At 30.8% G+C, this 14,982-nt stretch overlaps 1 protein-coding gene across 1 annotated transcript; it reads right to left on the bottom strand.

Moving 5' to 3' along the window:
* Nucleotides 1–10,259: 10,259 nt before the first annotated feature.
* LOC141719967 (cyclin-D2-1-like) lies at nt 10,260–12,025 on the bottom strand. The gene is made up of 6 exons (XM_074522325.1): nt 11,858–12,025; nt 11,387–11,473; nt 11,179–11,277; nt 10,797–11,016; nt 10,578–10,699; nt 10,260–10,490 (listed from the first exon to the last, which is right to left on the bottom strand). The coding sequence occupies exons 1-6, from the start codon at nt 12,023–12,025 to the stop codon at nt 10,260–10,262; spliced, it is 927 nt and encodes a 308-aa protein (XP_074378426.1).
* Between the last annotated feature and the right edge of the window lie 2,957 nt (nt 12,026–14,982).

The following is a 14,982-nucleotide window of genomic DNA, read 5'->3' on the forward strand; positions in this document are numbered from 1 at the left end:
TGCATGTAACTCGGTCATTCTGATTAACAAAGTTATTATATTGTAGATGCATCTACAAAGTGAAAAATATAAATATTAACGAACTATTCTTCTCATTCTCAAGTAGCAACTTACTTTACAGAAGGAAAAAACTTTCAAACTAATTGGAGAGTTATAAAACACGTAACCTCATTATGTGGTAGCTTTTTAATATCAAAGTATTCATCCTGATATATATCAACCATCAATTTTATGTCACATTAATTCATGAAAACACAATAAATTTGACATGATAAAATTTATAAAAAAATGCCTTTATATTTATTTAGTAAAATTTAGGTCACACACCACACAGGAGATACTTGCTGCAATAATGACAAGTAGTATAAATTCATAAGATTTTTCTACATAATTAGAGTGATGAGAAACCAATCATGTATAATGTTCCTTACATTACTCCCTCAAGAATACACTAGTCTTTCATGTATTTATTATTTAAAAAAAATTCATGTTCAAGCATCTCAATCGTCCATCTAACGCAAATGACTATTACATGAGACACGAAAATGATTGCTCAATTAACTAATATTGACATATTTGTCAACCCCCACAGTGAATAAACTGGTCATCAAAATTATAAACTCAAAAAAAAAATAAATTTTGATTAAAAATCTCATACTCTTATTATCTTACCACAAAAAAGATATATATATTTTTAACATTTTTATTATTATTTACAAGATATATTACTCATGTAACTGTCTAGCATATATATTCTCATTTAAAAATCAAATAAGCATGAAGTTTGTGCAATACATCACAATATTGTGAACAAATACAAGACTAATATACTATTATATACATCATTAACAGTTTTTGTTCACTACTACTCCTTAAAAAAATAGAGCCACGAAATTTTCAATACTACGCCTCAAATATTTAATCAAGCATGTCTGAATATACCGAAAAATCACATATAACTTTAAAATATATATTGCAAGTGTATCGTAAAAAGATGACATATAAATAAATAAAAGTCAAAAACTACACACTCAAGTTAAGAGCGTAATTCTAGCAAGATGTCCAACCCTTCTCGGGCATATTATCAAACAAGCATATTATTTAAACTATCATATTATTGATATCATATAAATCGTCTTAACAAAATAATATTCATTGCAACTCAATCTCGATATATTGGTATAAATCCGTTTAACAAACACAAGTTCAACTTTAGAAAATTAGAAAACGTTATTGAGTCACAACGGTAGACCAAATATTAAACAAATTATACTAACTTAACATTTATATGAGAAAACAAAATAATGCCTAAGTCAGAGTTTATAAATTAACAAATAGATAAAATATTTTTTAAATGTTCAAAAAATCAATATGTTCGAGATCTCGACCTTATATATTAAGAAGTATAAAGCTAAAACTCTTATTCATGTGATCAATATCATAAACATTCTTTATCGAATGATAAAAGTAATAATAACGAAAGAATCTATGATAACAAATATAAATTAGGATTACTTATCTGAATAAAAATTCGTGGCGTGAAATTAATTACTGTGCTAAAGTTGAATTTTCCCTGCTACGTACACACAGACTCATGACAATCAACTTCCAGCATTACACAACATCCGCTTCACTGCTTTAGTACAGGGAGACACATAGACCACACCTTTTGATCATTGCCCAAAGTATGTGTATATAGTATGAGAATACGATTTTTGGTTGTCTATCTAAAAAGAGAGGTATAGATCTCCTTTTATAAGAGTGAAAATTTATAACTCCAAGATAGTTAGAAGGTCATAGGTCACAAATAATGATGATGCGGAGATGAAGGAAGGTAACTGTCTCAAAAACAAAAGGTCATACAAGTGAAAAGTCTTAAATAAAAAGACTCACAATTAAAAAGATTAGTTTTGTTTTGAAGCAAACAAATATTGTAATAAATAATAATATTAATTTCAACAATCCCCCACATGATGCAAAAAATTGAAAATTTCTTGATTTTAGCCGAATTTAATTTTTTATAGTAAAAAATATTAATTAATATATCAAAATTCTTTAAAATTTATAAAATGTAATGGATCATATTCAAATTCAAAATGAGTATATTTGTATTATACATAAGAAAATATTTTAAAATATAAATTAAATATGTCTAAACTTTAAATAATATTTTACAATTCAAGATGAATATCACCGTATAGTACTGAATTTCTTAAAATCTTATTTAAATATGTAATTTATAATACCCCAACTATTTTTTAAAAATGATTATAGACATCGGTTGATAAAGATACTGATGTCTTACAACACCTTTAACATCGGTTTTTAAAGCGACCGATGTTAAAACTGCTTTTAACATCGGTGACATTTCTAACCGATGTTAAAGGGGTGATGTCGTAGGCACTATTTCCTGGCTAGAGAGGGAAGGAAAAAATACATTCCGAGGAAGATTTTGAGATATTTTCCACTTACATCGCGGTTGCAACGATTGTACATGTCATCTCGTATTGATGAGAGTATGAGGTATCACAAGAATAGAGAGGTTACTGAGGGGATTATGACACACCCAGCGGACGGGGAAGAGTGGAAAAGTTTTGACATGAATTATCCATATGTTTCGCATGATATTCGAAATATTAGACTTGGGCTTGCTGCAGATGGATTCTCTCCCTATAGTAACAAATCTTCCAGGACTTAATCAGCATGGCCCGTTATTATGTTTGTGTACAATCTCCCGCCTTCTTTGTGCATGAAGGATCCATTCTTGTTCAAGACACTACTCATACCCGGGGATAAAGATCCCATTAGAGACATCAATGTCTACTTGAGACCACTTATTGATGAGCTGAGACAGTTGTAGAGTGTTGGTGTACAAACATATGACAAACTAATTTTAATTTGAGAGCAGCACTGCTGTGGACAGTCAATGACTTCCTGGTATTGGCAATATTGAGCGGTTGGTCAACAAAAGGAAAACTAGCTTGTCTAGTTTGTATGAGGAATGCCAGGGCCTCACAACTTCCTCAATCTAGTTTCTGGGAAACAATAAAGAAATTTAGAAGACTGGGCCATCATCATACGCGGCAAATAGGATGGCAAGTTCGTAATAAATGTGTGCAAATTGCTTTTCGACCACATGGGAAAGGTTATGCAAAGTCTAGGGCTGATGGATTTGGTGTGACTCAAAATTTTACACATTGCTCCATTTTATTTGAGCTTTCATATTGGGACTCGCTACGTCTACGTCATTGCATTGATGTCATGCATGCTGAGAAGAATGTCTTTGATAATTTCTTTCACACAATAATGGGTAGTAAAAAAGTCCAAGAATACTAATAATGCAAGAAAAGATTTCAAAGCATTTGGTATTAGAGAAGAGTTATGGATGCTGAGGGAAAAAAAAGCCCAAGCACCATACACTTTCTTGAGAGCAGCAACTTCAAGTTTATACATGGATTAGTAGTCTAAAAATGCCAGATGGTTGTGCATCAAATATTGCGAGATGTAGCAAGTTAGAGAAGAAGAAGTTGAGTGAAATGATTACATTATAAATTAATTTCATATAACAATATATTGTTAATTAAATAATTATAAAAATATTTATAATTATTACATCTAACTTGTTTTATTTCCTATTACTATTGTATGTTTATTATCTATATGCATCTCTTATTTGGCTCTTTTGTGCAGGCCTACTCTACCTTTGACCCAAAATATGGGACAAAAAATGATGCCCATGAGACTGTTAATAGGCATATGCACAGAAATATGCACAAAACTTTGTGTAACGAGCAAACATGTATCAAGATGATCATTGCTTGATAATTGGAATTCACCCAAATTTCAGAAAAAATCAGATGCTGCTAAAAAAAAACGAGAGAATGTCAAAAAATTCCTCACACTTCCGGTGCCACTTCCTTTTAGCGTCGTGGTTGGGTATGACAACTTACATTTAAACTTGTTAATTTAATATTACATTAAGATATCTACAGTGAATTTATTTTGTATATGCTTTCATCTTGCATTTGTACTCGATAGGATATAGAAGAAAAAACTTGCATGGAACCAAAATTAATTGACCTCTTTGTTCACTTGCACACCAAGGATAAGGAGAATAAGGAATTCACATCGGAGGTTGTTCGTTTATTAGTGGTACGTTTTTATATTGTTCCGTGCTTCGGTTTCTTATATTTTTAGTTTTAAACCTCGTTCTGACAGTTTATTTTAAAAACGTATTTGTCTATAAAATTGTATATGTACACATGGGTAATATTTGGTATTTGGCAGGCTAAAAATTCAACCTTTATGCTTTATAAAATCATATGTTCCTTGTTTTTTTTATTTAGCATTAATCTGAACTCTTTTTTTATGGTTTTATTTTTTTTTTCATTTTAGGAATTTTGTTTACAGATAATGCCTTTTTTATTTCCAGTTTAATTTGACTTTACATTTTATTGTTTGTAATTTTTTACACATGCATCTAGGAACACTATTGGAGAGCACAACGAGAATCCTTTGGAAGCACCAATTGATACATGGGTAGAAGTTGTGGGTGTTCGAAAAAATGCCATCATCGATATTCCACGCACGAGTGCTTCCAAACTTATACGTATGTTTATTAATTATATAATATGCACTGCATTTGTATTCTTATCATTCTATTTATATCGTTCATTATGTCATTTTTTTCTAATCTACTTATATATATGTATTTGTTTGTGTGTGCCCGTGTAGCTCTTTCTCCTGAATCTGGTAAAAGGAGTCGTCGACGATATGTTGATGATGAGTCAGGTGCTTCCACTGGAAGATTTTTTGTTGAGCACATGACAGACAATCTTGTCATGCAAGAAGTGGACCGCATTGTAGCATTTGCACGTACACATTCTGATTAATTTAACCTCGCACTAGAGCAAGTCAATATTTTGGCACAGTCTGTGGTGGCGAGATTAAGTGACCTGCCATCGGACCACCCAATCGACAACTATGAGGGAACTTGTGCAGGCGATGGTGTCAGTGTTAAATGATGTCTAGAAAAGTAACCCTGCTACTAGAAACTGCAAAAGGTATATTGTGGTCCAATCATTTCGTAAACATTATATTTTGTTTATTGTTCTAATATTATTCAGAAAAAGCAAAAAAAAAGACAATTAAATGAGAGTCACTATTTTAAGTTATCTAGAAACTAGTAACTTGGGTAAGACGAGATGCACCAAATTGAGAGATAAATAAAAATCGGTAATTGTGGGGTAAGAGTCACCAATTTTAGTTGTCAAGCTACTAGTGACTTATGTTCAAATATTTTGGTTTACTGAGGTACGACATAATATGTTAGTAAACTGAAATTTGTCAAAGGAGATAAATTATATAAAATAGCACCAAAACTGGCCAGGTCATATTCGTGGACCCTGGACAATCTATAGGCTGTAGCTACTAATCACTTTCACCCTTTCTGCCATCTTGTTATTTATGGGCAAGTCTAGCAGCCTCAAGTATGGTTCAGACCGTATTTAGAACATCAATTACTCTATAATATTTATATAGAATGCCTCAAGTTAATATTTCAGTTAGGTGTATTGTGATCGAAATCTATTATACTCTAATTCTTATTCTTAATTAAGTTGGTCTGTTATAAATTTTAGTGCGAGATAAGTTAATTACAAATATTAGACACATGTTGAATTGTGTATATATATTTATGCAACTTTTTTATTTTATATCCTAACTACTATCAGAACAATATAGTTGGTAACTTCGTAACAGTCTTTCACTTTATCATTTATCATTTCACATCCTGGTCATCCTTAGTGTAAAGTTTACTTTATGTCTAATTCTGTTGGGTGTTTGAGGAAATCAAATTTATATAACTTTTTTTAATATTGCAGGGTAAGGGGATCGCTCGTGAGACTGAGTATCATTCTGATGAAGATGATAATGGAAATCAATCACGTTCTCCACGTCAAAGTTGTAGTTGAAGTGGTAACTCTAACGGGATCTGGATCAGTTTGGAGATTGACATACCAGTTGGGTTCCAGTTATAGGGCTAGTTTATGTTAACTTCGAATATATTAGTTTAGTGGCTAACTTTTGCAGCTTGGGGGCGACTTATGCCTTCTTTTGGATATTAGCTGACTAATGGGTTTAGGCAGAATTATGCTTTCATTTGCTATAACTCTGTGACATATGCCTTAAGTGTGACATATGCTTGTCTTATAACTATGCGACATATGTCTGTCTTATAACTGTGCGACATATGTTTGTCGGATTTGGGATGTTTCTCTTTTTTCCTGATGCTTAATATGGGTTTGACTACTTGATTAATTTTTCTAAACGTCTTATAATATTTTGTATGAGTTATTAGTTTGTATGTGTTGAGAAATCTGTGAATGAATCACTGGTTCAATTACACAATTTGAGGACAATGGTAAAAACATAGGTATACTATAAACTAGCCACGAAATCTTTCACAACATGTGATTAAAACGATGAATTCCGTCGTAGTACTGAGCTTATTTGAGAATTTTAGGTCGGATTTCGTCGCTACCGTAGGCATATGAGCGTACTTACTGGGCATATTTATGTTGGTACCTGTCACAAAAAAGGGGACTATATGATGGATTTCGTCATAATTTCTGTGCAATTTTATGACGGATTGTGTCACAATTCTAAAAATTATGCGATGGATAATGTCGTAATTCTGGGAATAGTTATGACGAATTACGCCACAAATTTGAAAACAATTATGACTGATTTCGTCGCACTTTGTGTTTTTTTCTTTTTTTAATGATTGTTTTTATTTAGTATGAGACCCACAAATAACTTGCGACTGAATAAGATAGTACGACAGAATAAGAACTTATGACACATGTATTTATGACAGTTTTTTTCCATCACAAAGTCGGTCAATTGCGACAGATTCTTTGTATTTATTCTATCGCAAAACCCCTTCCTCTTGTAGTGTGAACTCAATGTTCCCGTGGTTCCAACATTTAGGGATGTCTATGCATGCTAATCTTGGAGTAAAGCTAAAAACATTATGTATGTGCATATAAGAATGTAAACATTTATCGTAAATAAATTTTAATGAATCTACAATACAAATTCCAAACTTCACATATGAGACAGAGTGATACAAGAAATTCAAAAAAAATGCTAATATATGTAGTACATATTTCTTGAGGAAAAAAGATCAATTAAATCTTCTCAGGTGAAGCCTAGTTAATTGGATGGTGGTGGTGAGAAGAAAGGAATTGAAGGAATTGCATGCATAGTAGTTGGTTTAGAAGTAGGGATGGAAGGAAGATGAGGTAGTGTTAGTTTTGGGAGGGTCGGCATCGTGGGGATTGGCATAGATGGAACCTGTGCGCTTGGCAAAGCTGGGATCGTAGGCATCGAAATAGCGGGAAGAGGTGGAAATGCGACCTTGGGTAGCGTAGGCATGGCTGGTAACGGAGGTAATGCAGTATTGGGCAGGGACGAGATTGTAGTCATTGGGGGCAAGGTAGCGGAGGGACTATTCTGCAAGAGATGCCTTGCTCCAAGACTCATACAAATTATTCTATTATACACACATGACCACTAAAGGGCTTCAAATTGGGGCTATAGACTGTAATTCGTGTCCGGCAAGGCTGCTCGCAAGCACCTCTAACTCGAACTTGCGAGCACCTCGAACTCGAACTCTTTTAACTGAACTCAACTTGACTCGAACTTCTATACAAGTCGGTCTATACATTTACATTTATTTAGTTAAAATGAGTCACAATGAGTGCATACCAAGTGTGACTAGAACTCGACTCGAATTTGAGAACTCGGCTCGATTCTAACTCGAACTCAAATTCATGTAAAATTAATAGATGAATTTTTTTTCCGAATTTTTTATTATTATTTATAAACTGAATTTTAGTTAAGTTTTATAATTATTTAGTTCACGAGAAACTTGGCTTGTTTAACTCAGAAGTAAACTTAACTCTACCCGTCTGTTAAACAAGTGTTTCGACTAAATAAGTATTTCAAAAATTTGAGCTTGCTTAATTTAAACTTAAAAATATCCAATTTCAAACTCTTTTTGACATCATCACTCAAACGGTTGCAAGTATCAGAGTTTGGTTTTGCATTATCGAATATGGTGAAACTTTTTCTTGTTGGTGGGTTAATCGGAGTTAAAATTATCAATCTCAAAAATTATGTTTCATTCAACTTTATTTAATAAACGAGTTAAATTGAACTAGTTTATCGATTCTTTTTTGTTGAGTTTGTGAACTTACCAATTCTTTTAAATATATCGAAATTTGACATCATTTCACGAAAAATTATTTAATTATGTACTTACCTTTAAAAATTTTAACTATAAAAGATTTTAGTCCTACCAATCATGGCAAACAATTTTAAAAATAAGCTCACGGTAAAGATTTTAAAATGTCCGAAACCCAAAATTCGATCCGATCAGATCCGGAAAAATTCTGATCCGGAAAAAAACTCGGCCCCACAAGCGTTAAACGAGTCATTTTTAATTCTTGAAAATTCGGTCATGCTCGAACCCGAAAAATTCAGATAAAAATTTCAGAGTTAGAAAAACCCAGATTTTAAAAAATCAGAATAAAAGCTTTCGGCCTAGATTAAATTCTAGGCTTTTTAAAAAATCCTGACAAGATCTGATTTTTTCTATATTAAATTCATTCTTAATAACAATTGTTAGAGTTGAAAGTTAATAATTATTTTTATAAGATATATATGTTTGTACGAGTTTTTCTTGGAAATTGTTAAATAAAAAAAAAATAAAAGAATATCTTTTTTTTCCTGATATTTAGCCTATTTCTTTCTACTCTTCGAAATATAATTTGTAGTGTCCAAAATACAATCTCTTACAATTTAAAATATTTATTATTTTCCGATATGTAAGCCACTAACATATATCAATAAAGTAGTGGATGAAAGTTTAAAAAGTGAGTAAAGCAGGGAGACCGATTAATATTATATGTATAAAGTCGCTATAGTGAGAGAAGTAGTGTATGTGGTTACCTTTCATACTATAAATTTTTTATTATTTTTGAATTTTTTTGAAATATAAACAATTGTAAATGACATCCAACAAAAGAATGTTTAAACAAATGAGAGGGATATATATATATATATATATATATATATATATATATATATATAATGGAAGAAATATGTTTCAGGTCACGCGTGGGCTCATATTTTGAGAAAACTGGCCTATACAGGTTCAATTTTCAAAAATACTCGTTTCAATAACTTTCGAAAGAAATTAATAGAATTTTTTGTGCATTTCTGTGCAATGAAATATTTAATATCTGTTTAATATTCCTATTCTCATTTTTGAATAATATTCATATGTATTTTAAAAAATAGAATACAAATATCAATGTCTAGTAATATCTCAATACAAAATTGAACATATATGATAATATATATATATATGTATAAAATTTAAAATCATGGTATTTAGTTTAATTGTTTAAAATATTTTTGTTATGAAAAAATTATATTAATATGTTTTAATTGTTTTTCTATTTCAAGGACTATTTATATAAATTTAAATTTTAAGATAAAAAATTTATACTTCAAAAAATACGTTGAAGTGAATTTTTCGGAAGAGGAGTGCATAAGTAAATTAATTATTTAATTTAATTTCAAAAAATTTGAAATACTAATATCTGCTCTTTATTCAAAAAATATAAGTAAATTTAATAATAAATATAAATATTTATTTAGAAAACGAATTATAATATTATCTAAAAATATTAATGATATCTAGATTCGGATTCCAATATTTTCTTTTATGTTAGGTTAAGAAAGAATTTTTTGATCTAACACAACAATGTAAGCTTCAAAAGGGTTAATTATTTTAAATTTTGATATATATTCCAAAATATGGTTTGAATAACACAATCTATATGAAATAATTTTTTTCATAACTTTTAGTATCTTAAAAACTAAATATAACTTCCAGTATCTTATAGATCAAATAGAAGTAATATTCAAAAGACCACTCAGTTTATAGCAAAATGCTTCCGTAAAACATTAAAACAATTGTCTGAATCACAACTAAGAAATAAAAAGAATAACTAACAATCCTATTCATATCCTAACATGTAACTCCTATTCTGTCATCTGTGTTTATATATTTCTATGCGGGCACTTGCATGAAGCCAGCCACACCAAAACCACGATTCAATCGAAACTGTTGGGACTTGAGTAATGCATCAGAGGTCCATATTAAATGACTTGATCTCTTGAAATGATCAATCAAGCCTTCTCCTTTTCGGATCTTGATTAGCAGCGTTTGATGAACTAGGATCTGAAACAACTGTTCTCCCGTAGATTCTATAGCTCAAGAATGCTGCATCCAACACCCCAACAGGACTCCCGGACCCTGCTCGAGCTGCTACTGATACAGTACCATCAGGTAGATCAGTACTCGCTGCTATCTCTGTCAAATCTTCAATCATTTGAACACACTTCAGCAGCCTATCCTGCAAAGTCCAACAAATCATATGTTTAAGAAAAATACAAGAAGGTTTGTCCTGTCTTTTATTACAGTGGACACCGCAATTGTTTACCTTCTCAAAATGCATGACACCAGATATTGCCTTGTCAATCTCTGATTCCTGTGTTTCTCTCGTAACACAGATTGCAACAGCAGCTGAGATTTCCAAGGGCCTAAATTCTAGGAAATCAACACCTGCATTTTATTCCACCAAAATCTGTATCAAACACTTGGAACATCATAGTACCAAAATCAGTTAAGAAACTTTATTTTAATATTTTAACTGTGAGACCTTTCATTGTGTTCACTATGAACTGGCATGATTTATAGATCAATGATCCATACATCAGAGACTCTGATGGAATCATATCTTCACTTTTGAGCTTTCTAATGAAGAAATCTATATACGAAAACGGAGTACAAGCATACATCCTCCATTTCAAGCTGGCCAACACATTAAGCTCCATCGATTTTAATGACTGATATTCAAAAATAAAGCTAGGATCTGCCACCTGAATTAAAAAAAATGACATCTTCTTATAACTATCAAAGATTCGGACCAAGCTTTGATCATTAAATTAAAGCAGAGTATGTCACACAGGCCACAGCTAGCATAAACATCACATGCACACACGATACAGGCATGTCATAATCTTTAGAAGAATTTCGCTTGCCTGCAAATCAACAGTAGATGGCACTCCAACATCTTCCAATTTTGCTGCTAACAATAAGCAGGCCACAGCTACCAATTGAACACTCCAAAATTTTTCAACCTATGCAATGCATATAAAGAAGAGACAATTAGCAATTTAGCATGTTAATACACACAGAAAAACTAAATTACGCTAAAAGCATTGACTTTAATTAATTTCATAGACTTACTAGATGTTCATAAACAGAAAGATAGCGATTCAAGTAATTAATCGCTAAGCAAATAGTCGGCGCTCCAGAACAAAAATGCCCATGAGCCTATTAATAAAAAACACAAAAACCCGAATCAGAAATTCCACATTGGCATCACTTCTAATTAGGCATCATTCACAAGGGCATAAGCAAAAATGCAATAAAGATTATAAATTCATGTAATGCATTTATCAAACAACAATGGTGACTAAAGGGGTATAAAATCCACCACTTTTTTCTCTCAACACAAAAAATTTAACAAAAATCGAAGAATGTCCTTACTCAATTTAAAAAAACAACAAAACTCAAGAAAGACACAAAGACAACCTTATACATCCAATCAACAGCTTCTTCTAATATCACATAATTCAAGTTCCTCATTAGCCAATCTTTCTAATAATCACTAGCTGGGAGAAAATCTTTTTCTTTGTCAAACAAAGAACACACAACTTGATCACTCTGCATTGGAATAAGACCAATTAACGGCTCTGATCCATTGTCCACGAGATTATTAGAATCTATAAGATGGTTAAGATCATCAATGGCCTCAAGGTCATCAAAATGCAGACTATCAGTACAAAGCAGGTTTTCAAGACTAAAAGGGTCTGAGGCTGCCATTAAAACAAACAACAAAGGAGATTTTTAAAACAATTAAAATAAAGAATGAATGATTAAAGAGCTGATGATACAGAAAGAAATTAAATGAGCTCCTAGAGATAGAGAAGTGAGCTGGGGTATATATAGGTATTGTGGTAGGGTGAGGGTCCAAGTGAGACCTGTGTACTAGTGCATTTTGATAAAAAACGGCTGAAAAGAAAAATATCTGTGATACTATTTTTTTTTGTTATAAATATATGAGATATTACTTTAATCCTATAAATATATTCTTTTGATACATATATTTTAATTTTCTAAAAAAGATTGAATATGTTTTATTTTTTGAAGAAAAATAAAACAACATATATTTAATCTTTTTTATTAAAAAGGAAGAAAAATTAAGTCAAGTTTACTTTATACCAATAATAATAACATATACTGATGATTGTGTATAATTTTTTCCTAAAGAATATTTCGGTTAATTTTTCATAGTTTAATCAGTAAAAAGATTTTCGAAAAAAGGTATATAACTTTGACTTTCACTACGAGCAAATTCAACGATGAATTTAATTACATTTTTCATATAATTATGACAAACACTTTTTAGATCGAACCTACTTTTTGTCATTTACTTAACAATTAATGAAAAAACAACGTATCTCGTATTCATATTTTTTTTTGAAATATTCATATTTGCTTTTTGAAGTTAATATTTTTTTTTTTAATTTTTGATCTCTCACCTTTAAGATTTTGGCCCATGCGGATCTAGGGTATAAATATCGATAATTCAACACTCTTGTAAAATAAAATTAAACCAATTATTCGTTAGTTTGAAATTTTCGCGTGCAAAATATTAAATAATTTACCTAATATCGCATTCCAACAATAAATGTAATTTTAAATACTAAATAGTAATTCGTGCTAAAAATGTAAAGAATTCAAAAGATATGTTTAATTCAAACTGAGAAAAAGTGTGACCGAGAAAAAATTCGGCTCAACTTGTAGTAACATAGACACGACGTATTTATTAATAAAATCCTAATCACATAAATGAAACCATAAAAGCTCGAATTTAACCTTGATTTAAAAAAATCAGAATCTTAGTCAGCGATGTCCATCTACTTCAAATTTTATTTGTTTTTCTTAAAAAAATACTTTCAAAACTCGGAAAATCATAAGTTATGAATAAAGTCTGTAAAATTTGAATAAAGTCTTATATAGAACTTAAAAGTTTTAATATATTATAAAAAATTAGAAATATGTTTTTTATTTTTTACAATAGTTTTAAAAAATTAATTTTATAATTGTGAAGAAAGTATGCCAAGACTGTTATAAACATTACTCTTTAATTTTAAATTTAAACAATATTTTAAAAAACTGATCAAAATATGTCATACATCTATTAGTGGTGGTAATTTTCCAACAAAATAGTTAAATTAACAAAATCACTTATTATTGTTAGAAAAGGTTATTGAGTCACAATGGTAGACCAAATATTAAACAGATTATACTAACTTAACATTTATACGAGAAAGAAAAATAATGCCAAAGTCGGAGATTATAAATTAATAAAAAGATAAAATATTTTTTAACTGTTCAAAAATCAATATGTTCGAGATCTCGACCTTATATCTTAAGAAGTATAAAGCTAAAACTCTTATTCATGTGGTCAATATCATAAACATTCTTCATCGAATGATAAAAGTAATAATAACGAAAGAATCGATGATAACAAATAAAAATTAGGATTATTTATGAATAAAAGTCGTGGCGTGAAATTAATCACTGCGCTAAAGTTGAATTTGCCCCACTATGTACACACGAACTCATGACAATCAACCTACAGCGTTACACGACATCCGCCCATTGGTGTAGTACAGGGAGACAGATAGACAACACCTTTTGATCATTACCCAAAGTATGTGTATATAGTATGAGAATACAATTTTTGGTTGTCTATCAAAAAGAGAGGTATCGATCTCCTTTTATAGGAATGCAAATTTATAACTCCAAGAGATAGTAAGAAGGTCATAGGTCACAAATAATGATGAGGGGAGATGAAATCTAGAAGGTCCTTAAAGAGAAATGTCTAAAAAACAAAAGGTCATACAAGTGAAAGTCTTAAATAAAAAGACTCACATTTAAAAAGATTAGTTTTCTTTCGAAGCAAACAAATATTGAAATAAATGATAATAAAATTCTAACAATCCCTCACATGATGCAAAAAAAATGTAGCTTGTGTAATAGGAGAAGTTTATGGACAAAGGAAATCAGTTTTGTAAGTATTAATCTTGGGACTTGAATTGATCCCCGTGCAAACATATATGTCATACAAACCATATTAGGTGAAAAATAAAAATTCTTGAACCTTTCTTGGCAGTAAGTGAAGAATATATAGCGCCACTTAAAACCTTTCTATCATATCAAAGGTGTCTTTCATGACATTAACCATGATAATGCCTTTAAAAATTTGTGTTATAAAGATGCCATACATTTTATGTGGATATTTATGAATGCTCCAGAGTCCTTAGCCTACACGATATCATAGGGAGGTGGCGTAGCTCACATATTCATATAGGTAGTTCATCAGTTTGTATTGTCTTAAACCACCTATTACAAGGCTATGAACTTATTAAGGCATTAACTCAACCTAACACATATGACAACAAAAAAAATACTACACTTTTTCATTAAATTGGAATGGTGGTAGTAAAAACATGAGTTCTTTATGATTTAGTTTGAACCATTGAAATTCTAAGAGGGGTATCCATCACAAATTCACTCTATATAGGCTTTAAAACCATTCCAATTGTGCTAACTTTAGCACCATCCAAAGTCATAATGAGCACTTTTGTGATTTAACACAATTTACTCCACGATAGGGTTAAAGTGTTTTATGGCAACTCTGGCAACAATATTGATAAAGACCTTTGTAAAGAGGATCTGCAATATTCCCCTTTAACTTACATACTCGAGTG

This window comes from Apium graveolens, chromosome 4, assembly GCF_009905375.1.
Source record: "Apium graveolens cultivar Ventura chromosome 4, ASM990537v1, whole genome shotgun sequence".
In the NCBI taxonomy this organism is placed as follows: Eukaryota; Viridiplantae; Streptophyta; class Magnoliopsida; order Apiales; family Apiaceae; genus Apium; species Apium graveolens.